At 41.4% G+C, this 23120-nt stretch overlaps 2 protein-coding genes across 8 annotated transcripts in view; both read right to left on the reverse strand.

Moving 5' to 3' along the window:
* The window catches only part of snap91a (synaptosome associated protein 91a), a 90439-nt gene extending 74797 nt beyond the window's left edge, over positions 1-15642 (reverse strand). For 3 of the 4 annotated variants that reach the window (XR_004928588.1, XM_036129653.1, XM_036129663.1), the window contains exon 1: positions 14781-14910. Coding sequence is in view for 3 of the 4 variants with exons in the window: in XM_036129653.1 (XP_035985546.1) it covers positions 14781-14910 (130 nt within the window). In the remaining variant the exon portion in view is untranslated. Of the gene's footprint in view, positions 1-14780 lie in introns of all 4 variants that reach the window. The other variant, XM_036129656.1, reaches the window with a different exon arrangement.
* Positions 15643-17027: 1385 nt separating this feature from the next.
* dop1a (DOP1 leucine zipper like protein A) overlaps positions 17028-23120 on the reverse strand; it is a 34758-nt gene continuing 28665 nt past the window's right edge. For 3 of the 4 annotated variants that reach the window (XM_012872915.3, XM_012872916.3, XM_012872914.3), the window contains 9 exons: positions 22844-22953; positions 21702-21851; positions 20395-20456; positions 20030-20182; positions 19622-19758; positions 19448-19503; positions 18506-18670; positions 17952-18081; positions 17028-17848 (listed from right to left, as the gene is read on the reverse strand). In XM_012872915.3, coding sequence (XP_012728369.2) covers positions 17540-17848; positions 17952-18081; positions 18506-18670; positions 19448-19503; positions 19622-19758; positions 20030-20182; positions 20395-20456; positions 21702-21851; positions 22844-22953 — 1272 coding nt within the window. In that variant the 3' untranslated portion in view covers positions 17028-17539. Of the gene's footprint in view, positions 17849-17951; positions 18082-18505; positions 18671-19447; positions 19504-19621; positions 19759-20029; positions 20183-20394; positions 20457-21701; positions 21852-22843; positions 22954-23120 lie in introns of those variants that run through there. The other variant, XR_002428762.2, reaches the window with a different exon arrangement.

Genomic DNA, 23120 nt, shown 5'->3' on the forward strand with positions numbered 1-23120 from the left:
TGCACTTCAAACTGTGTGGTTTGAAATAAAAAATGTGTTATGCTTGAGTGGCCTTTTAATGGCTGGGTGGCTGCTTCCTGCAAAGACACATAGTTGTTTGGATGCTATGAAAAGTCTGCTTAGACTTCGATGACAACCAGTAAAATGTAAGGTTACAGTGAAATATGTAGCTGTTTTCCCTTTATGGTATTAGATGTTATTTTAGATGTTTTGAAGATGCCGCGGTGCTTGTGCTACACTTTTTCCTTGGATATCAGTGCAGCAGATTTTAATGAGCTAAAATACCCATAGGAAAAAAAAATTAGATAAGTCCTCTGGACAAGTTCTTCTCTGTTGAAATGTTTTGTCTCTTCTCCAAAGAGACTTCGTCAGTCTGTAAGTTACTGCTTAAAAGGCTGAGTTTAGCTATCAACAGGTTTAATAGTGACGGTCACTGTCAAGGAGCAAGGAGTCGGGGGCCTGGAGGAGATGCGGGCCACTGTGTCCGGGGTCTTGGCGGGGGGCTGCAACGGGTAGTCAGCGGCTTGCCAGGTCTGGGGATGAAGCATCTGCTCCCCCCAGGAGGGGCGGGGGGCAGGGGTGGCTAGGGTAAGGTGGGGGAGGGAGGGGGTTTATTAGGTATTTAGGGGGTGAGGGGAGCTCTGGCTGGTTGGCTCGTACGGGTCGTGTTGGCCCGCCCTCTTTGGGGGGCCCGGTAGGGGGGGCGTCTGGTCTGGGGGCGGGGCCGGGGGTCGGACACAAGCAGTCGTATAGTCGATTTGGGGTGCCCCCCCCCTCTGGTCAGTGTTGGATGCGAGTGTTATGTGGGAATGTGTGTACAGCGTCTTTTTTTTTTTAATCTGTGTGTGGTGAGTGGGGCACAAGGGAGGGATGGTGTGAATGAGTTTGTTTTTTTTTTCCTGGTATGGGTGTGGTCCGCTCCCTCTCCCAAGAACATCTGAAGTCCCGCTAGGTGCGGAGCCCATCCCCCCACGTCCTGCCCTCCTCCGCTGTGCTGGCAGGCGCCTTGGCCCTCTGGCGCATTGGTGGGCTTCGGCTTTGGGGCGGGTTCCCGGGCGTGCGCTGGCCCACTTCCGGCGGCTTCTTCGCGGGGCCTGGCCCCCCGGGGGGCGGCCGGGGCCCCCGTCGCGGGGGCGGGGCACCCCTGGCCCCCAGGGCCCATGGCCGGGACCACTTCAGCGGGGCTAGCTGCCGGCGGAGCCCACGGGCTCGTCCCCGCGGCTCTTGAGGGCGTCGGCATTGCGGTGGCTGGGGGATTTCCTCGGGGTCGTCTCTACTCTTTCCTTGGGGGGGGGGGGGGGTTTGCAGATATACTGCGTCGGCCCCTCCTGGGCACCCTGCTTTAGGGGCCCCTTTGGGAGTCCGGGATTATGGGTATCCTGACTCCTGCCTCTGTGCTCGGGGAAGGCGGGTCTTTGGTTCTCCACAACCACTATCAAGCTATTTCTGGATAATCTTCACCTAAACTAGTGCACTCTCACAAACTCCCACAGGTGCTGGGTCCCAGGTATTAAATGTTCACTTATATACAGTAATCTTATAATTTATTTATTTATTTATTTATGTTCTTTCACTTTCTTTTTTCAAGTATCACATTACACATGTCTGCTTACATAATAATATATATGATTTAGCAATGGCATCTAGGTGTTATTCGAGTGTATCTGTTGCTTTATGTCTGTTGGTTGTGCTGTTCTTTTTGTGTCTCTTTCCAGGTGACGGAGCAGACGGAGAAGGTTTTATCATTCTCTCCCTTTTTAACTCTTCTTTCTTTCACCTCTACTCTTTTTTTTTCTTTTCTTTCTCTTTCACTTCTTGTTCTTCCTTTACTCTCCCATTGTAATGTCCATATAATTTGAAATTCTCCCTGCAGGAATCACAATAAAGCTATTTACAAGCATAAATCAAGTAGAGCACTATGGCGAAAGCTGTTCGCTCCACTTGTAAAAGCAAAATCTGTCTAGCTCTATCTGGCATTGAGACATCAATTCCTATTGCCATATTGCTAGACAGGACACTGGGGAAAAAAAAAAATAGTGACAGTCAAAACTTGTAGTTCACATGCAAAAGAGGACCATCAGCCTACCAACCAATGGTTAGTGCTCTGATGGCCGCTTATTGTTCTCAGGGGGCTGGATCATACTCACAATAACAGCATTGTAAGAGGGGGACAATTGTACCCCGAGACCATCACCGCTGTTATAAGATGGCCAGTTTCTTTTTACAAAAATGACTTCCTTTACTCCCCTTCCAAACCAACATTCCTGTCTATCCGTCTCCACGATGAGGTCCCTCACCTTATCCACAAAATCCCTTGGTATTGGCACAATTTGGCATAACTCCAAACACTAGAAGATGCCAAAGTACTTCCAAATTAACACTTGGTATCTTTGGAACACGCATCATCCAGTATTTATACATACATTAAAGTGCCTGTGTTAGAGTTTGGGACCAATTCTTGACAACACTCAACAAGGGGTAAGACCAAAATGTCTGGCATGAACTAGACTAAAATGGAGGTAACAACATGTAATGACACGATCTTTAATATCAAAACGCAACAAGGTTTCCTGTCTAAGTGAAGTCTGTCATATGAAGCGTTATACAGTTGCTTTGTTTGGTGATGTAAATCTAAGCATTTATTAGGAGCACTGGTTATAAAGATGAGTGCTTAAAGCTTGATACCGTGTTTCAATGTTGAGATTTTTATTTAGAAGTTAGAAAGGAAGTTGCCTTGTTTTGTTGATACTACTAATAAAGACTTCTCACAGGCCTGACCATGGACACGTTATTTTAAAAAGCATTAAAGAATCTCTCACAACTCTCCTTGGTAGAAAAAAAGGAAATGGATTATTGTGCTCGTGAAAACACATAAAAGGAGCATTTTTATCCTTGTTTGGCATTGGGACCCCTTTAGACTGAGATAAGGATGAAAATCACGACATTTACATTTGTCAAACCTAGACTGCAATATTCTACACTGGCTACAATGTTTATAAAACTCAGCTAGAGATATGTAAAATCATTATTTGTGAAAAGAGGAAGATAAGGATTGACAGCTTTGGCAACGACATTGCTAAATTCCTCTCTTTCTTGGGCACTAAATATAATGTATCATATCATCTTGTGAGCTAAACCTAAATAAACAAGGAGAATGAATGAGGAACTCTCACAGGAAGAGAAATAATTGAAAGGCTCTGTCAGGTAATATGAAGGACAAACTAATCAGACTGATTTACTTGGCAAGTGAAAGGAGACGATTCATAGTTACACTTGTACCTTTAAAATAAACTGATATTCTACCTCTGTGCATTTGGTCGGTTGCTGTCAAAGGAAAACCACTCTTTGTGACACTTTTCTGTTCCTCCAGCAGAACTCATTAGAGTGACTAATGATACAGCAGGAAACACTAGCTTCACTGCATTATTGATATGCGGCTGCCTGACGTACAGCCAGAGCACAGGTGCCATTTACGGTACTGTGGAAAAGTATTGCCCCCCTTACAGATTCGTTATCTGCAGCACCCATGCCTATTTACTCTATGACCTGTACAATTAAATCAGTTGCCAAGAACCCGTCTGACAATATGAAGTAGGTTAAAAAAAAAAAACACAACACTTCATGCCCCAAACCAAGGAAATTTAAGAACGCATGAGAAACAAAGACATCATCTATCTGTCAGGAAAGGATTACAAGGCCACTTTTGGGACTCCAATGGACCACAGTAAGAGATGTTATAAAACTGGAGGAACACAGAACAATAAAGAACCTTCCAAGTTGTGGGTGGTCTCCCAAAATCCCCCAGAGAGCACATCAATGACTCATCCAGGAAGTCCCAAGATAACCTAAAACAAACTCTAAAGCACTCCAGGATTCACTTTCGGGAAAGTCAGGGTTCACGACTCTGAGTGGGCAAACAGGCTTCCGTGGGAGAGTTCAGAGGCAAAACCCACAATAAGGCAAAAAGAAAATAAAGGCCCGTCTAACATTTTCCAATAGCCACGTTGGCGATGATGTATGGCATCCTTGGCTCAAGGATTGGTCCTGTACGCCTGCCAACAGAACCCTTAAACTAGAGTTTATTGATGATTGATGATTTCACTCCAGACAGATGAGACAGCAATTAATTTGGAGGTATACGGGAGCAGTCTGGGCTTATATGATGCCAGCACTAATTGGATGACGAGCCACCATTCAACAGGACAGAGATTTTGAACAAACTACCATGGAAAGTTAGAAAGAAATTGCAGACTGATCAATTGTGTTTAGACCAGTTTAGCAGAAAATATTCCCTGGACTGACAAGATAAAACTGTTTTGAGGTTGCGCTGATGTAAAACTAACACAGCATTGCAGAGAAATCACATCCCAAACATGGTCAGACATTGTAAAGATGATGTGATGGCCCTGGACCTGGACCTGGATGACTCACTGTAATTCATGAAACCATGAATTCTGCTTTTTACCTGAAAATCCTGCAACGTTATATGTGTCCACCAGTTTGTGACCTCAAGCTAAAGTGATCCAAAGCAAACCAGCAAGTCTACATCTGAACAGCTTAAAATAATAGGGTTTTGGAGTGGCCTAGTCAAAGTCTGTCTCCAATTGAGATGCTTTTGCATGACCATCTATTCAAAAATGCAATTGACAGCAGTTATTACTGCATTCCAACCAGTTATTTGGTTTTATTTGACATCTTTACGCAGGGCTAGATTGGTTTGGATTCGTTTTTTCTCGTCACAAGGTTAAATCCGCAGCGACTTTCACATCAGGGTTTCTCCTTTTCAGGTCCAAGAGCATCACATCAAAAAGTTCAGAACCAGGCTGAGGGGCAGAATGAGAGGAGTGTAAATCTTTTTGCTGCTAAGATTTATAATGGCAGACATAATGGTGTGATAGCACGGAGGATCTTGGATTCAGCTCATTAATCTGGACACACACTGATGGCAGGGCACTCCACCTCCCACGCTCTGTTTGACATCACAGAGGATCTTAGAGATACCCGCTGAGCGACCACGTCTGCAGTACATGCTGAGATTTGTCAACAACCTACTTTAAAGTCCTTCTTTTCAGTGCATCTCTATTAGGAAAATGTAATTCTCATTGAAAAAAAACAAGAGGAGAGGAAGAGAGAGGATCAGTGAAGTGAAGAGAGTCAGGATGAAGAAAGATACTGACTGTGAACATGAGTGTTTCTAACATTCCCTCAACTTAAAGTAACAGTCAGAGCTGCTTCAGTGAACGGACGCCTACATATAGATGCTTCAAGTTGTTTCAGGGTTTTCCCAAAATTTGTCCAAAAGGAAACATTTGAATGAAAAGGAGTTTTCCTCATCGAGTTATGTTCTGCAGACTCATGAATGATGGGAAGTGTCTAGGGAAAAAAAACAAGAACTCATGATGTATGGCATCCTTGGCTCAAGGATTGGTCCTGTACGCCTGCCAACAGAACCCTTAAACTAGAGTTTATTGATGATTTCACTCCAGACAGATGAGACAGCAATTAATTTGGAGGTATACGGGAGCAGTCTGGGCTTATATGATGCCAGCACTAATTGGATGACGAGCCACCATTCAACAGGACACAGATTTTCAACAAACTACCATGGAAAGTTAAAAAGAAATTGCAGACTGATCAATTGTGTTTAGACCAGTTTAGCAGGCTATTCTTCCAAAGTGAAATGTTGTCAATAAAAATCACAAAGTAGTTATATGTATCAATATTAACCTTCTAAGATACAATGAAACCAGGTTTGAGCTCATGCTGAGGGGATCTGGGCCTAATTTCTTGTGTTTGTGTCCTTGTACTTGCGGCTGTGCAGGAACTTATTTTGCTCATTTTACTAGCAAAGTGAGGACTTTGATGTAAAGTGAAGACTGAAAAAAGGTCCTCACTTTTTTCTGAGGTAAGGGTTAGGTTTAGGACAAAGGTGTCAATTAGGTTTAGGTTAGGGATCGGGTCAGGTCAGAGAAAGGTTTGAAGATGAATGGAAGACTATAAAAGTCAAGGCACGGTCCTCACTATTTACCTTAAACAAGGAAGTATGTGTGTGTAACTATGTATCTCAATTATACTCCTGCTGCCTGTCTTGACTTCTAGGCCTGAAAATATGTTTTAACCTCAATGGGATCTTCCTAGTAAAGATCCCATTGGGTTAGGTTCAAATAAAATTAAACAAATACTAGTAAACTGCTACAAACCTAAGCCCCACAGAAACCCTACTGTCCAAACATATTTATATTGTATTGAATTTCTAAAGTGATGAAAACATGACAGCAAATGTCACTCTATCATGATGAGATCCTTTAGCGACCTGATTTCTGAAACAAGACAGGTTCTTGCTATCGAACCAGCAAACATCCTACACAAACATTAAACCCAAGATGGAATGGGAGTACTAAAATATCAAAAGTCATACACATTTTATGAGAGAATAGATATGACAATTACTTTTTATTTCATAATTTTTGTTTCCTGTTTAGATTTTTACCCTGGATTTTTGGTGGAGGCCCGAGTGGCCCCTAATGACAAGCTGCCACCGATACTTACCTCTGCCATTTTCCATCTCCATGCAAGTTTGAGGCCTTTTTGGCAGACCAAACATTCTTCAGAGTTTTACGCAAAATGTATTTGTTCTGGGACGGTACAATAATAGGAAATGGATTAAGAGGGGTGTTTTAGCCAGATCGTGCTTTACATGTTCATTCTGGAATAATTATTGGAATTAAACTAAAACAGTTTGACCCTATAATGATTTGTAAATATTGTATTGTTATGCCGGCTCCTAATTTAATGTAAATATTGATGCATTATTTTCCATTTATATTTGTGGTGGGTGTGTTGTACAGAATGGTTTCTTTCAAGTTAAATCCCTTTTTATTGAAGCACTCTGTTATCCATTGTTCAGGGTTATTTTTCTATTGGTGTAACACTGTTGGCCTCCTTTCTCTCAAGATCATCCCCAGAACCTTTGTTACTTTTATGTCTGAGGTGGCAATGGAAGAAAGTTGAATTTGTGTTTGGTGAAGCATTTTAGTGTTAATGTGGCTGTTTTTTTCATAATCCTAAAAAGAAAGATAATTTCTAATACACAGAGTCCACAAGATTTTTATTCAGAATCTCTAAATATTTCAGAGGCAAATTTCTTTTAGTCAAATGAATATTCTACTTGGCGTAAACCCACTGGGTCTAACATCCACATGTTACATAAAATCATAATAAATAAATATGCTTCATTTAGCATTAAATTCTGTATTAAAAAGTTTTTCTGTTGGTCTAATCCAATATTCTTATCTTAGATGTTGTTTTTATTAGTTGTAAGTGGGAAACCATCAAAATAAACAAAGAAAGGCTTGAAAACACCAATCTGTGTGAAATGCATTATGAGTTTCACTCAGTGAATATAACTACTGAAACAAATTATTACATAAATTATAGATTTTATTTAATACAACTGCATGTAAGAGGGTTTTAAAACACTGGATGCAGAAGTCTCAGAGTGCTAACTGTGACACACAGACAAAGTTAAGCTGGTAGCTAGCCAGCTAGTTTTAAGTGCATTCATTAGTGGAATTTTTAAATTAATATTTACCTAATTTCCGTGTTTACTGAAAAATGTTCCAATTGTTTAGAGTGAGTTTTAAGCTTTTTCCCCTAAAGAAAGGCCCTACACCTGGGTAGCTTTGAGCAATGCAAATGCCACAATGTCCTTTTTTAAACAGGTTAGCCCCATATATTTATTTTTTATTTTCGACTGTTGTCATTGTTGATCAAATATGCCTAAACTGATTCAGTGCAGATTTGCTGCTGGTATGGTAAATATGTTGATAATACAATCAGAGGCGCCTTCTACTGTAGGTATTCAAAAGAACTTTCATAGTGTTTTTCACTGTTTATTTAGAGAAAAGGCCTTAGGCGACGCTCAAAACTGTGTATTTTTTTTTCTTCTCTCAGACACAAATAAATCAGACATACTTATAGTTGTGATAGTGGTTCAACTGGAACCTTTACATTGGCACCAAAAGGTTGCATGTAGATCTGATAATTTGGGAGCTTTTTTTTTTATTATTATTAAAGGGATTTTTCACAGCTCTAGCGTTTTGCTTTTAATGACAGTAGGCTGAAGGGAAGGGGGTGGAAGAGGGGGAGAGACATGCGGCAAAGGACCACTGGTTGGATTCAAACCTGGGTCAACCGCGTCGAGGACTAAAGGCCTCTGTATATAGGTCACGCTACCCGCTGTGCCACGAGCACGCTTGGGAGCTTTTCTTGATGTAATTCAGTTGTGTGTTTTCAGGTGCTTCCACACACCTGTCTTAAATAAACTGCTGAAGAAGAGGCCTCTGCTGCCCTTGATGGCTGCTGGGGAAGTAATGTAATCATTTGATTCAGGTGTGGTAGAACTGAATTGAATTGAAAACCTCTGTTCTAAAACATTACAGGAGATGGACCTATCATATTATAAAATAGAGTAACAACATTAAAGGCTCTCTTCTCAAAGTCTTCATGAGAAAAAAAAAAAGTAAAATCTTTTCAGTGAGTCACTGCTTATAAGTGTTTTGGAGAAGTGATTAAACGTTTCAACAAAGTAGAACCGGTCCATAGGACCTACTCAATTTATTTACTTATATTTGTTTTTCTTAATTTTCCGGTCTGGATTATTGAGCTGAATCAGGCAGCTTGTGTCAGTAATATCCTTGAGGTTTGCCAAAAACACTTCCAAACATTAAATCTCCTAATTTAAAACTAAAAAGCCACTGATCAGCAAATTGAAAAATGACCTTGAATCTTCAGAATCAGAAATACTTTTCAGAGCAAACAATAAAAAATAAACCAGATGAGTCCAAAAGACCATCCTAAGAGCTCCCAAAGCTCATTCTTATCCATAAGGCCGTCTGCCTCTGAAATCTGCTCACACACTGACGGTGCCACATGCAGGGGTAACAGCACCCTGTCTGCCAGAGGGGGCTCAGCATGCTGTTTATGTTTCTAATAGCTTGCCGTCCTGCTTCCCCCTTCACTCACCAACACACACCCAGCAGGTAATAAGTCCTGCCTTCACCCTGAGCACGGCATTGCAGCATCTCTGCTAAAATAAACTGTTAATTGGAGTTACATGATTCAGAGCAGCAGCAGATATGGTGATAATTACTGAAAGATCCGACCCCATAATCTGTGACGTGATCTTTACACAGTTACAGTACAAACATTGCGTAAATGTGAAAAAGAGAGATTTTTCTAGAACAGATTTTCTAAAACGTGACCTTCACACCACCGAGACGTCGTGACTGTTGGAACAGCAGCAGGATTTAGAGGTTTGGAAATGTAATGAACAGATAAACGATGGAGGCTATTAGAAGCAGCAGGAGTGGTAGGGCTTGTCTTGGGAAACAGAGCCTTTTTCATTTGGCTGACAGTCAAATCTTGTTTCCCTGATTCCTTCTGATCTGCAGATGTAGCTACTCAACAAGCTTCGGTTGTTCTCACCTAACCAGAAAACTGATACCTTCCAGAACTCATAACGGGAGAAATAAAAATAATTTGTCACACATTCTACTATCACACCATTTATTTAGCAGCCGCCGTTTTAGGCTGAAGGAATCAAAAGAATCAAGGTGCATGGACATGAGTAGTGAGCAGTACAGTAAGAAGTCAGATGGAGAAACATGAATGATGAACAGGGATTTAGCAACATGTCCAGCTCAGGCGCAGTAATTTTGGCAGACCAATTGCCATTTTTTAATTGTCATATATAAGGTTTTCACAAACTTAGTTTGCAATAAGAGTAGAATATTTCAGTCCAGTTTTGATCAATCTATATTTTGCAGGGAGTTTGTATGCTTGTTTGACTCTGTAATACAAAATGGAATTAAATTAACATGTTGTTTTTGTGATTTTACAAACAGAACAAAAGTTTCCACAATCTCAAAGTGTGTTAGCCCATAAAGTCCATCTAATTTTAGGGAAAATAACGAGATAATTCATAACTGAACACAGTAGTCACTGAACAGATTTGCCAGTCACAAGCAGATTATCATTGATGTTACTATTACTAAAACAGAAAACTAAATTGCAATATATTCTTGAAAAGAAAATACCAACAGCGCAACACAACAAAACCACCACTTAATGAAGTATAGATTTTAACCACTAGTTGGCAGCAAAGTATGATATTTGGTACGTGTGAAATATGCATCAACAGGCACATTGCTTTTGTAAGGACTGGAGGTGTTTATTAGGTGCATTTGCATCAATCCTCTACAAGAGGTTGCACTATACTTCTTAATGTAGGACTCATAAGAGTGCGCCGGTGACTTAGTATTTCAGGAAAGTCCCATGTTGACGGCAACTGAATGACACTTTATGAGACAGACGTTTACTTAAACAGACGTTTAGTAAGATGTCAGGACGAATGTTGTGCAATTCCAGGCAAACGAAACCAGGGAAGCATCCTAACAAATATTTCTCTGCACAGATATTGTGCAATCATTTCAATATTTCTAACAGTGCCGTCTGACTCGCATCCCACACAGCGCTGCATCATAGAATTAACAGTGAATGCTGTTAGTGTGATATTCCCTCTCCCCACTGATTTGTATCCTAGCCAGCAGTTCAGACGGTTTCACCACTGCACCAAACTCATTTGGAGGAAAATATGCTTCGTGAACAAGCCAAACTACTTGCAAACCTGACCTAATGCTGCTGAATATTAAAGAATCTTGATGAAGTCAGATTCCAGTCTCCGAGCTGAGTGACTTGAAACCAACCACAAATTCACACACTTGACTCACAGCTGCATCTTCCTCTTGGCAACAGCTAATTCAGGCGCCTTCCTCAAGTAGGAAAATCAGTGCTTCCAGCAGAGGTTTCAAGATGCGAGCCAAAGCGTGTGGTATAACTTCTATTGCATGTACTCTCGTTATATTTAGTTATCTGTCCAACGTTACAAGCAAATCTTTTCCCAGATTGGCAAACATGTATGATTTGTGCTACAGTCTTCTCTCGGCTTCCTAAAATATCAAAATGTGTCTTTAAACCCATAGCAAACCTCGAGCAAAGACATGTCTATTACTGATTTATAGAATTATAGAAATATTACTGCTTTCCACACATGGATAGAAAAATCAGCGTTTAAGCACTTGAAAATAGAAAGAAAAACAGGAGTTAATAAGTTTTGCAGCAAGCTCATATAGATTTTTATAAGATATCAGATAGACATGTTTGCTTATATTATTATGGCAAGATTAACTGATAAGATCTGTTTATGGGGCTTTTCATAATGAGATGTGTAATTGTACCTCATTAGGTCTAAATAACATGAGACGTTTGATTGAATCAGCTATGTTTGGTCAGCCTGGTTAAACAGAGGCCTGTCCTTAATATTACTTATACCAGAGAGGCACACATGGCGCCATCAGCTATGATTTTTTTTTTTTTTAAACCAGGAAAGCAGATCTTGTCCTTCCTGTTGAACATTATTAACGGCAAGTTGAGAGATAAAGGTGATGTCAGATAGACATTGGCTCTAAGTGGTTGAGCAACATGGCTTCTATTACATGAATCAACCACCCAATGGTTGTTGTCACACACTAAAGTTGGAAAAAGATAAAACGTGTGCAAAACTCGTCTTTAAACGATTTTAAAGATTTATATGAAACAGGGTTCTGATGGGAAACTACAAGTCAATATCTTGTGCTTTGTTGTTGGCTGGAAAAAACAAACTGTTTAATCAGAGTAAAGATGCCAACGGGTTGGTTTACTGCAGACAGAACATCGACTGCTAAAAGCTCTCTGCAGAGCAACACACTTTAATTGGCCCGTGGCATTTTAGGCATGCTAATAGCACATTTTAGTTGCTATCTTTTTATCTAAACTCCCTGCTATACGATATGATATCTGTCACTCGGCAGTGAGTGTAGTGATAGCCGAGGTGCCCTGGCCTATATTCATCATGTCTCTAGTTATTTCTGTTTGTGAGGTTGCTGATGTCAGGAGCCTCGCTACATTTCTATCCCCTTCTCTCTCTGCCCCTCTTCCTGTGAGCAACATCCTTCCCATACCACAGATTTTTAAACCCAACTAATTGTGATAAAAACTTTATAGAACTTCACAGAAGGAGATCCAAGATATCCCCCCCCCCCCCCCAAAAAAAAAAAAAAAAAAAAAAACTAAAAAGCTCCTGTAGCCTGTTGATTTGAAACTAGCATTGCTGGAAATGATGGAAAATGAGAACATATTTAACACATGATGATGTTTCCGCCGGTGACCACAGATAAATTGTGGAGAAGTACTTACAGTAACCACATATCATGCTATGATCTATAATATTATTGACTTTGCTCTTATGATGTGCAGATTTGCCCTTAATGAACTAGCGACGGTACAATTAAAACTAATGTTGCATATCATTTTGTTGAGGACACATACTGTAGTTTGGCTTTTTACAACTGGACGGGAAGCGTTAGCATTGCACAACAACATATTAGCTTCCATTTCACAAGGATGTTTGGTGTAAAGTGTTTTAAAACCATAAAGATATCATCTTGAAATTGATATTGTCAAAGAAGAGCCTGACAAAACTCATTAATGTTAATAACAAAAGGACATTGAAGCTAGTGTTCACCTCTTTAATTGATTGTGTGACCACATGCTTCTTTCCTCTTAACAAAAGGCTGACACAAACCTATGCTACGGACCAGCTTTGTAATTAGCTTTCAGCTAAATTCCCAACAGTCATTGCTCACTTTTACATTCTCCATGGACTGATTCTTCTCAGTCTATTGGAGTTTGCCAACTTTAACTTGCAGGCATTTCTGAGAACTTTAAAATAAAATGTGTCATTAGTCTAAACATTATGGTACCTCCAGTCTTAGGTAACACTATTATTTTAGATGACCTGATCCATGGAGTGGCCTTTGTGCACTTTAGCTTCCTGTTTTGAAATTCCACCAGGAATGTTGTAAAGTTTGAATTTTAAAGTCAGCAAACAAAGCTTCATCAAACATTTTTGTCTGCTTTTTTTGGTTTGAGCTACAGTTGCATGGTACATTTTCCTTTTTTGGGAAAGCTTATAGTCAGTTATAATCCTAAACTTCAGTGAGATGCAGAAGTATTATTGCCCCTTAGACCTTTTTCCATTTTGTCACATCACCACCACACATTTTATCATGTTTTATTCGGATCTTATGGGCTTTTATGTGGAAAAACACAAAGTATTGCATAGGTGTGAAGCAGAAGGGAAATAATACACAGTTTTCAAGATCATTAAAAAAATGGAAAGTCCGGTATGAATGATGACCCCCCCTCACCCCTCAATCCATATTAATATATTGTAGAACCACCTATTACATCTGCAATTCTTTTGCAGTATGTCTCCACCAGCTTTGTAGATTTTGGGTCTGAATATTTTGCTCAGTCTCCTATATCTCCAGGTCAGGCACATTGGATGGAGAGCATCTGTGAATGTCAAGTCTTGGTTTAAGCCATTCAGTTGCAGTTCTGTGTGTTTGGGGTCATTGTCCTGCTGGAAGGTGAACGTCCCCCTCAGTCACAAATCTAACAGCCGTTCTTCCAGGACTGTCCTATAATTAGCTCTTCCTTGTCCCTGCTGAAGAAGCATCCCCCATAGTGTGATGCTGACACCACCATGTTTTGTGGTGGAGATGGTGTGTTCAGGGTGGGGTGCAGTTTTTTTTTTATCATACAAAGTGTTTCTTCTTGCTGTCCATCCATAAATTACAGATTTGTTGAGGGCATGATTACTAGTTGCCCTGTCAACAGATTTTTCCACTTGAGCTGTGGTTCTCCACAGCCCCTCCAGACTAACCAGCCCGTTTCTTTAATTGATGCGTTCATTTCCCTGGTCATGTCTGGGTAGGTTTACAGTGAAACCAGCTTCATACCTGACTTATCTGTTGCGTTCCTTGGTCTTCATCAACGCTGTTAGATTCAGAATGTGATTAAAGTACACACAGTGGACGTTAATTAATTGACAAGACTTCTCAGATTTTTATTCAAAAACATTTGACTACCAGGTATCGTTTCCCTTCTACTTCCATTTCACTCCCACAAGTATGCGTACTTTGTGTTAGCCTGTCTCACAAAAATCCTATAAGATGCATACAGGTTTGTGATTGTTTTGTGACCAATTTTGATAAGGAAAAATATGTACTTTAACCTGCCCTTTATGACGCACTGTATGGTGTTATATGTTGTAGCTGTTGTATACTAAAAACAATTATGTTAATTATTTATTTATTTGTGGTTCTTAACCAACCTAAAGATCTACCAAATGCCAACTTTTAGTCGTTCACCGTGTCAGATTAAAGTGCTTTAGGATGGCCCTGCAAATAGCTGAATAGCATGACCCTGGAACGGTCCTAGTGAGACTAGAAAACCTAATGACACATATTGGGTGTTCTAGTCTCATTAGGACCGTTCCAGGGTCAATCACAACTATGACCCATAGTTCTGATTTTGGCCGATTCCCATATTAATCCAGTGTTTGTATTATTTGTTGGAGTTAAGAGCTGGAAATGGAGAAAGCATTGTTATGCTCAGGGCTTGCCTAGACTCAGTGAATGGGAATGGGAAGTCAGTGCAGTGTAAGGATAGCTGTAAAGGCTTGTGTGTAGAAGTGTGACCGTGTACTTTTGAATGAAATCTTCCTTATGTTCTGTGGCAATGACAAAGGTGGGGAATAAATGAATGCTCTGGTGGTAGGAGCTTGTTGGAGGACATGGTACAGATGGATGGGTGGATGCATAGATGGGTGGACTTACATTCCAGGTGTTTTTTCTTTGGGGCTGTCTGCTCATGTGTGGTGGCCTTACACACGGCCCTGGACACCTCGGAGCCCGTCAGGGTGTACTGGGCAGCGGCGATGCGGTCTGTCAGCGTCTGCCCCGACATCTTCGAAATATCCGCTGAGTCCAATCTCTGCGATCAGCGTCCAATATGGTCCTACCCCCCCCACGCTCACGCACCCCCACACGCACCGAAATGAGCGGGCAGCCTCAATAATCCCAGCTGCCCTCGAACACGCCACACAGATCCAGCACTAGAGAGGAGACGCTGGGACACTTTCTGCTCGCTTTGATTGCATAACAACTGGAAGTCCGTCCTGTCGGATGTGCACGCGCTTCCTCCCCCGAAGGCCAGTATCCAACATTGGGTGGTAAAATCCAGTCCAATCCAAGGTTGATTTGTTTTATTTTTTATAAAGTATTTTTTTAATTATTATTATTTCCGATCGGTCTCTCTGCTTGCAGCCTACCGGATGATGCTGGTTGCTGCCTCCCCCCTCCTCCCTGTCTTCCTTCCTCCCTCCTTCCTCCTGGATAATCCTCACCAGCAGCAGCAGCGGTCCTACCGTCCCTGTGTATCAGCGGAGCATACAGGGAAGCATCATCACCACGATCATCATCATCCCCCACCGTCCAACGCACCCGTTTTTCTCCCTCCTCCTCCTTCTCCTCCTTCCGCCCCCGTCGAGGCCTGTGAGCCCGGAGATACGCGCTACAGCCCGGCTAGTCGGATAGCGGCGATTTCTCGGTGAATTCGCATCCTCCTATTTTATTTATTTATTTAATAACTCGTTTGTATCGCCCTGCTCTCCCCCCCGCCCACCCTACTCGGAGTCCGGTGACGCTGCGTTGCCAGCCGCGCTGCCGCCTCCTGTCATCGCGAGACCTGGGTGAAGGCGTGAAGACACGAGGGGGCTCATCTAAACGGCTGAGCGTGATGCTCTCTGTGAAGGTCATATGAAGCCTGCGGCTGCGTGCAGCACGATTCCACCACGATCTCCGATCCTCTCGCCTGTCCGCGGGTGTAAAACAGTTCCGTAGGAGCAGAGCAGGAGGCGCAGGAGGAAAGGCGGGCTTTGGCCCTGTCCATGGTGCTGATCCGCATGTGGACGAGAAAAAGCTCTGTTCACAGATCCGCTGTGCTTTCCACACTTTGGCACCTCATAATCACACACGTCGGTGTTATATTTGGATTTTATGCAAATGACAAACACGCACATTATAATGTCGTGGAAGGAAAAGGTTATCTTTCCAAGATGTTACAATGTTACCAATAAAAATATGGAAAGCTTTGTGTGCATTTGTGTTCACCCCCGATTGCTCCTATTCCCTTAAACAAAACTCAGACCCATCAATCGCATTCAGAACTCCCACCATTAGCAGAGTGCATCTCAGTATCAATGTAGCCGTTTGCTGAAGGCCTCAGAGACCATTAGTGAACAAACACCATTATGAAGACCAAGGAGCACACAAGACAGGTTAGAGAGAAAGTTGTTAAGTTGAGAGCATTTCTTCGCCTAGACTGCCAGGCTGGGTAGTAATCAGGGAAGCAGAGGCCCAAGGCGACTTTGGAGGATCAGCAGAGGTCTAAAGCTCAGGAGAAAGGTTGGTCCTAGACTCCTAAAATCTAGGTTCTATGGAAGCGTCCCAGGAAGAAAGCCAACATTGGAAGAAAGCTTCATTAGCTGGTTTTCATAAGCCGCGGCCAGAAACAGAAAACGCTATTACTGGGGAAAACAACAGTGCGCATCACATTGAACACACCCTCCCATCCGTGAATCAAAGCATCACGCTGTGAGTGGGTTTTATTCTTCAGCAGGAAACGGAGGCTTATAAGAGCTGATGGGAAGACAGAGCTAAACAGAGCCATCCTCACAGAAAAAAAAAACCTGTTGGAGGCTACAAAAGACACGAGACTGAAGTGGGGGTTAGGCTTCCAGCAGGACGATGACCCCAAACATACAACCAGAACTACAATAGAAGGTTTACCCTAAAAGCAGTCGTGTGTTAGAACGGCTGATGTCCGTCTAGACTCTGCTGCAAAAACTGAAAATGGACATCCACAGCTCCCATTGTGTTGGGTCTGTCACATAAAACCCTTGGAAGTGTGTGATTGTAACGTGGCCAAGTGTGCAAAGGTTTGAGAAATGGATACTACCACAAGGCAGTGTGTTACTTTACTCATTATGGCTCAAGTAGACACTGCTAAATAAACATCAACTAAATATCAACAATTTAATCAGCACAAAAGGGTTTTCCAGTCAGAGTATGATGTAGTGCCCTTTCAGACTTCACCTTGAGCTTGTAGGTGCTTCATCCACAAAATCCAAAATATAGAGGGAAAGAGGATTTGGAAGAAAAAAAGTTACAAAAGAAATTGAGCCTTTTTTTAAACAGCAACAGCTGAAAAAAGCTTTAAAAACGTTCTGAAGACAGAGACAAGCTTTTATGGCTGTCATTAGAAACCTGTTTTATTAAGTCACCTTACATGGAATGGCACAGCATTTTTTTATTTTCTTCTAAAGGACTCGGATGAAATGTTAAAACTTGTCAAAAGCGGCTCCTTATATACAAATAATTAAAATTAAATACAGTAGCTCAAGAATCATAAATACAAAAACTGTACAAACGTTTCCCCGTTGATATCCCATACCATTGTTCATGAATATTCAAGTTAAAGTTTTTCACTAGTGTTCAGTTATGCGTTAATGCCCAGTTCCTCCCTTGCTGGGTCCTCATGTCTTGATAAGGCCCTCCAGAAAGTCTTTCTCCACCATCTCCTCGATGTTCTGTCGAGCTCGGCTCCAGAACACCTTCTGGCTCTCCAGTTTGTGGCCCTCCTTGTTGCCGGGGAAGGAGGAATCTGTGGGATTGTGGGTGTAGACGGGGCCTGATCGGCAGCTGGCCTTGCTGTTAAACACCTGGCTGAGCAGGTTGAAGAAGGGCAGCAGCTGCTCCATGCTGCGGATTACATAGAGGGTCAGCATCAGGTGACCCGGCTCCCACGGTAAGGTTTTGGTGGAACAATCCTCCTCTGGGTTTTTCTATGGTATACAAAAAAAAAAAAAAAAAAAAAGTTACTTAGTAGGAAGCAAAGTTTACAACAACTGCATTTTCGGGCTGTTTATATACAGCAGGAGGAGATACCTTTGCCCGTTTTCTTAACAGCTTCACCAGGCGAACCACGTAGGGCTTGAACTCCCTCTGATGTGTCCCCTGACGTCTCACTTCCAACCCTGAATCGTCTGAAGCCTCAGGGATAAAGGCCCAGCGGTACCTGTTAAGTGACAAAAGAACCACAGCGCTAACTTTTCCATGTACAGGTGCGCCTCGATAAATACAAATATCAACAGTTTTATTCGTTTCAGTCATTTAATTCAAAAGTAAAACTCTGAATAAATATTTTCATTACAGACTGCTGTAGATTTATTGCTCTTGTGTTTACTGATTATGGCTTAAAGATGATGAAAACTTCAAATTCAGTATCTTTCTAAATTAAGCCATCATCATCAGAATGAACAGAATTAAATGACTGAAATATTATGAATCTACGTAATAGAAACTCAAATTTTTTTAATTTGAATTACTGAAATAAATTAACCTTTGACTAATACTATTTAATTAAGATGTATGGTCTCAATTGTGTGACCCATCCCTATCACATGCAAAGTGTACAGGGCTGCAGGTATATCTGCACTGACATCTGGAACTGAGGCAGACTCTCAGGAGGCAGCGCCAAGGCGAGATCCAGGAACTTGCAAGCAGAGAGGTAGAGGTTGAGCCAGCGCTGGCTGTTGTAGGACGTGGAGAAGCCATTCCCTCCAGAATAGGTGGTCTCCAAACCAGCCACTGATGGGCCTGATGTCCTAGAAAGGAACCGGCAGGAGATTTAGAACAGAAAGTCAGAGGGTAATAGAAGTGTTCTCATCTTGGTCCAACATATGCATCTGATTCAACTTTGACCAAACGAACTCTCCAGACCGCCTCAGGTTTTCACTTAAACCCCCAACTCATGTTTAGGCGTCAGGCACCTGAACCTGAACTGCTATAACATGATCAGGCCCCTCTGTGAGGCGTGATTCATTTATGATAGCCCTCACCTTTAAAAACTCATTTCTCAAGAGCTCAGCTGACATTGACGTTTTCAATCGCAAATGAACATTTTTAGATTTCATGTTATTGAACTTAAGCAAATTTATTTATATTATTTTAGGTTTTGTTTTTTTTCTTCAAATGTAATCAGGTTTTATTTTGTTTGTTTTACTGCATTCTTAATTTGATCGCAGTGACTTAAATATTAATCCTTTGGTCTAGTTAATACTTTTTCCAAATTGAATTAACAATTTGCTAAATGTAATTGCATCCTTCTTGTCTTCTGGTTAATGTAAATTAGAATTTTAGAATTTGTACATACATGGTTCCCCTCATTTATGATTACAACTCACTTCTAATGAAATTTTAGTCTGGCTAGCCAATAACACTTTATTTGTCTTAGTTTAGTATGTTGTTGTGCGATTGTGCTTTTTACGCTTGCTCTTTTGTTTTTAAGATCTGTTACGCACGTTTTTTTTTCACTGTTTGAAAAGTTCTCTATAAACAAAGTCTAATTAATTTTACCATCGTCCCCCTTCGTGCAACCATACCTTGATATGTCCTCATCAGCTGTTAGCTCCTGCTCCATCAGTAGAAACACCTGGACCTAGAAAGACACCCACCCCAAAGGAGGAATAAATGTGAGAGGACGATGATTTGTGCAAAAGAAGCAAAGTTTAAAGTACAACAGGAGATAATGGTTCAGTGCAGCTTCGTGCACTCACCAGCTCAGTGATCATGGTAGGCCACAGCGATGTGAGATGCTGCGGTGACATGCGTAGCAGCAGCACTCTGAAGAAAAGGAACACCTGGGCATGAAGGATGGGTACCTGAGGCAGACGCAGGCTCTCCACCAGACGCTCTAAACACACAGACAAGACATCTTTGCTTGGTTTACTTGGGAAAACCTAAAGACTCGAATCCAGAAAAGGACTTCATCCATCAGTAATGCTGTATAATGCATAATGTATAATGTCATATTGTCTTATGCTGCTACACTGGGAGTGATAACCCCTGTGAGCAGGGAATTAACCTGTGAGGCAATGTCCTCAGAACTCTACCCAGCCAAAGATCTGGTCTGATGATGATGATTATGTGTGTTTAGTTCTAGGAAGAAGTTTGCTTGTGCTCACCCTGGATGTCTGGCAGGTATTTCTGGTACTGGTCCACCTCACTGCTGTAGATGGTGAAGGCCAGACGTTTGAGCAACATGGCCCTCTGCTCCAGCTCAGCGTCTCTGTTGGTGAACAAACTCAGGGAGCTGCTCTGAGCAACCGCCACCCGGGCTGAAAGCAGACACAAACATTTTTACACTACCTGTCAGTCTAAGTCCTCGATAAAGATTTTCTCTTCAGTTCAGAAGGTTACAGACTCGATGTAAATGGAACTGCAAACCTAAGTTTTTTTTTAGCACATACTTATTCTGGCTGATATGCAGTTATTGCTCTGTGACCACATGCAGCAGGAACATATTTATTGTAGAAAATGCAACGCTTACTCATCAGGTCTCTAAATGTAGTCTTGTCATGAGTCATCAGGTGGTCAATGATGGCTCTCCAGCTGGAAAATTGGGGAAACAATGTTAAAGTAAATCCTGTGAACAATCTCCTGTAAACACAAGGATGTGCATTTACAAACGGGTTGTTCACCAAAATGCACAATATTAAAATAATGATAACTCAATTATCATACTCTATATTGCTCCAATATTACAGAGCATCGGATTCATTGGTGTAAAGCACACTGCTGCTAGACTCTATAGCAGTGCAGATGTGTTCTCTGTCTCAATCCAGTCCTGTGCCCGTATTCACAAAGATTCCTTGGACTAAAAGTAGCTCTTAGTGACGTCATTTGAGGAAAAATCTTTGAATTTCCCAAATTCAAAGATTTTTACCTTACCTTTCAACATTCCTTCTCCCAGAGCACAATGGACAGATGTGTTGCTGTTTGTTTTTTCCTTTTTTTTTTTTTTTACCATATCACGGTGGTCATTTTGCCAAATATGACGCTTTATACAAGCAGGCAATCCCAGTAAACTGCTTACAGGTGAGTGCGCATTAATAACAAATATATATATATAGGGTAGTAAAATGAGGTGCCTTAAAACATTTTGATGCTGTGTGACAGTCAATAAATTTAGCTAGTTTTCATCATTACGAGATTTCTTAATCCAGTCTAATCTCTCTCCTTTGATCACTAGGAGCGCATTTGTATTGTTGTTGTTTTTTTCCTTCTTGTGGTATCAACCAATCACAGCTCTTAAAAGACAGCATCACACCTAGCAACGGGGTCGACCATGCCTCCTCACTAAGTTAGAAAATTATGTAATTTCCTTATTCAGAGTCGCTCTTTCTGAATCACTTTTAAGGTAAGACTCCTAAGTAGGATTTTTTAGGCTAAGATAGGAGCTCTCAGAAGACTGAGAACCTTTGTGAATACGGGCACTGGAGTCTGGCTCCGACTGCCCTTAAAACGCTACTCTCCTCACCACATTGAGCCAAGTGTTCAGGTCCTGATGTGGGTATTATAGTGTGCATTTGTCTTCAGGGGTTGAGGTTTTCATCTTAATGGACACATTGATGCTGAAGCATTTAAAGCTCTTGACTATGGGAGAACAGATTGGGGATGGCACTTTTCAGTCTTGCTTGTATTAAAGACTAACACTTCATGTAATACTGTGTACGTTTACACTTTAGTTTGAAAACAAATCTCTAATGCCCCTCAAGAGCATTTAGGAACTAGAGCGGGCAGCCATTATTTTATGCACTATATGCAAATATAACTGATAGAAAGAGGAAAACTTACTGGCTGACGCAGGAAGCATCCATCTGGAAGAAGGTGTGGTCCATGAAGAGGTCGAAGGCCTCCTTCTTCCAGGCACGGCGGGTGTACTGGTAACCACTTAAGCTGCTCAACAGTTGGATACAAGCTCTGTAGCTGGGGGCGTTGTGAGCGCTACCAGAGAAAACATTAAAGAAACAGGCTTTCAGCTAGGCCCTGTATTCTATAAGCTAGGGAGCGTTTTTACTAAAGAGAGACGTATCAACAAATTGTGCAAAAATCACTAACAACCTTCAGTGTGGAAGTTGTTACTGAATAAAAAACAATTAAGTTTTAGAATCATGTCAGAGGGAGATCAGAAGCTGCAGACACATATACATATATTTCCTACAGCGGGTGCAACCACAGTGAGCTAGACTTCAACAATTCCTGGTCATTTTGCCCCTTTCCTATTTTGTACTTGTGTCCAAAAAGGAGCCGTCTCCCACAGGATGTCAAGTTGGCTCCAGCCCTAGGGAGGCTTTTTGAAATTTCAACCTCTTGTCTGCTATGGAAGATGACGGATTTGGGGTTGTCGGCAGCTTTTAAGGATATCTCAGACATGGTAAGGAGCAACATTCTCTAGGGAAAACCCAGAGACTGCTGTTAGCAGTCACTAATGCTAGCTAGCTGCACTAATCATGTTAAACCGTAATACAAGATGCTACATGAAATTTAACATGTCACCCCCATAATCATTTTGTCTGCTTTAAATGGGTAAAATTCTGTTTTACTCATTGCTATTCTAAAAAAAATCGTTGCAGCAGATCCCTATATAAAAGCTTTGTGTCACTAACGATGCTTGGACAGAGATATTGTAAACAGAACTTTACAAAAATCTACCAATTATTGATATTTGGAGGTTAAACATTTACAAAACTGTAGATGACAAGTCAGCCATTAAATCTTTGATCAATGCATTAAGATTTTCACATTTGCCAGTTTATTGCACTACCCCCCTTAATGTTAAATTAATAGTTTTTTGTTTTTTTTACGAACTTGCCATATTAAAATTTTAGTTTAGTTTTTGTAAGGTCAGGGACATACAGCTTTATTTAGAGGGGAAAACCATCATACAGGTATTGTGATTTTACAAAAGAAAATAAAGAAAAGAGACGTATCAACACCTGTGGTTGCGGAGGTAGGGAACTACGTAGTGCATGATATTAACCAGCAGCGGGATGACTTTCTCCTTCTCGTCACTGTAGAACACCATGTCCAATAGATGAGCCAGCACCTAACAGAAAGATCAATACGTCAAACCCAGATGAATGATGTTAGAGCTGAAGTGGCTGAGAAGTAATATGTGCGGCTCAAAGCATATATCTCAATCTGTAGAGCAGCGGGTTCATGATGGAGAGTCTCCCTTAACTCATTCATCTCTAGCTCGGATATCAGTGAAAC

This window comes from Fundulus heteroclitus, chromosome 3 (genome assembly GCF_011125445.2).
Source record: "Fundulus heteroclitus isolate FHET01 chromosome 3, MU-UCD_Fhet_4.1, whole genome shotgun sequence".
Classification (NCBI taxonomy): domain Eukaryota; kingdom Metazoa; phylum Chordata; class Actinopteri; order Cyprinodontiformes; family Fundulidae; genus Fundulus; species Fundulus heteroclitus.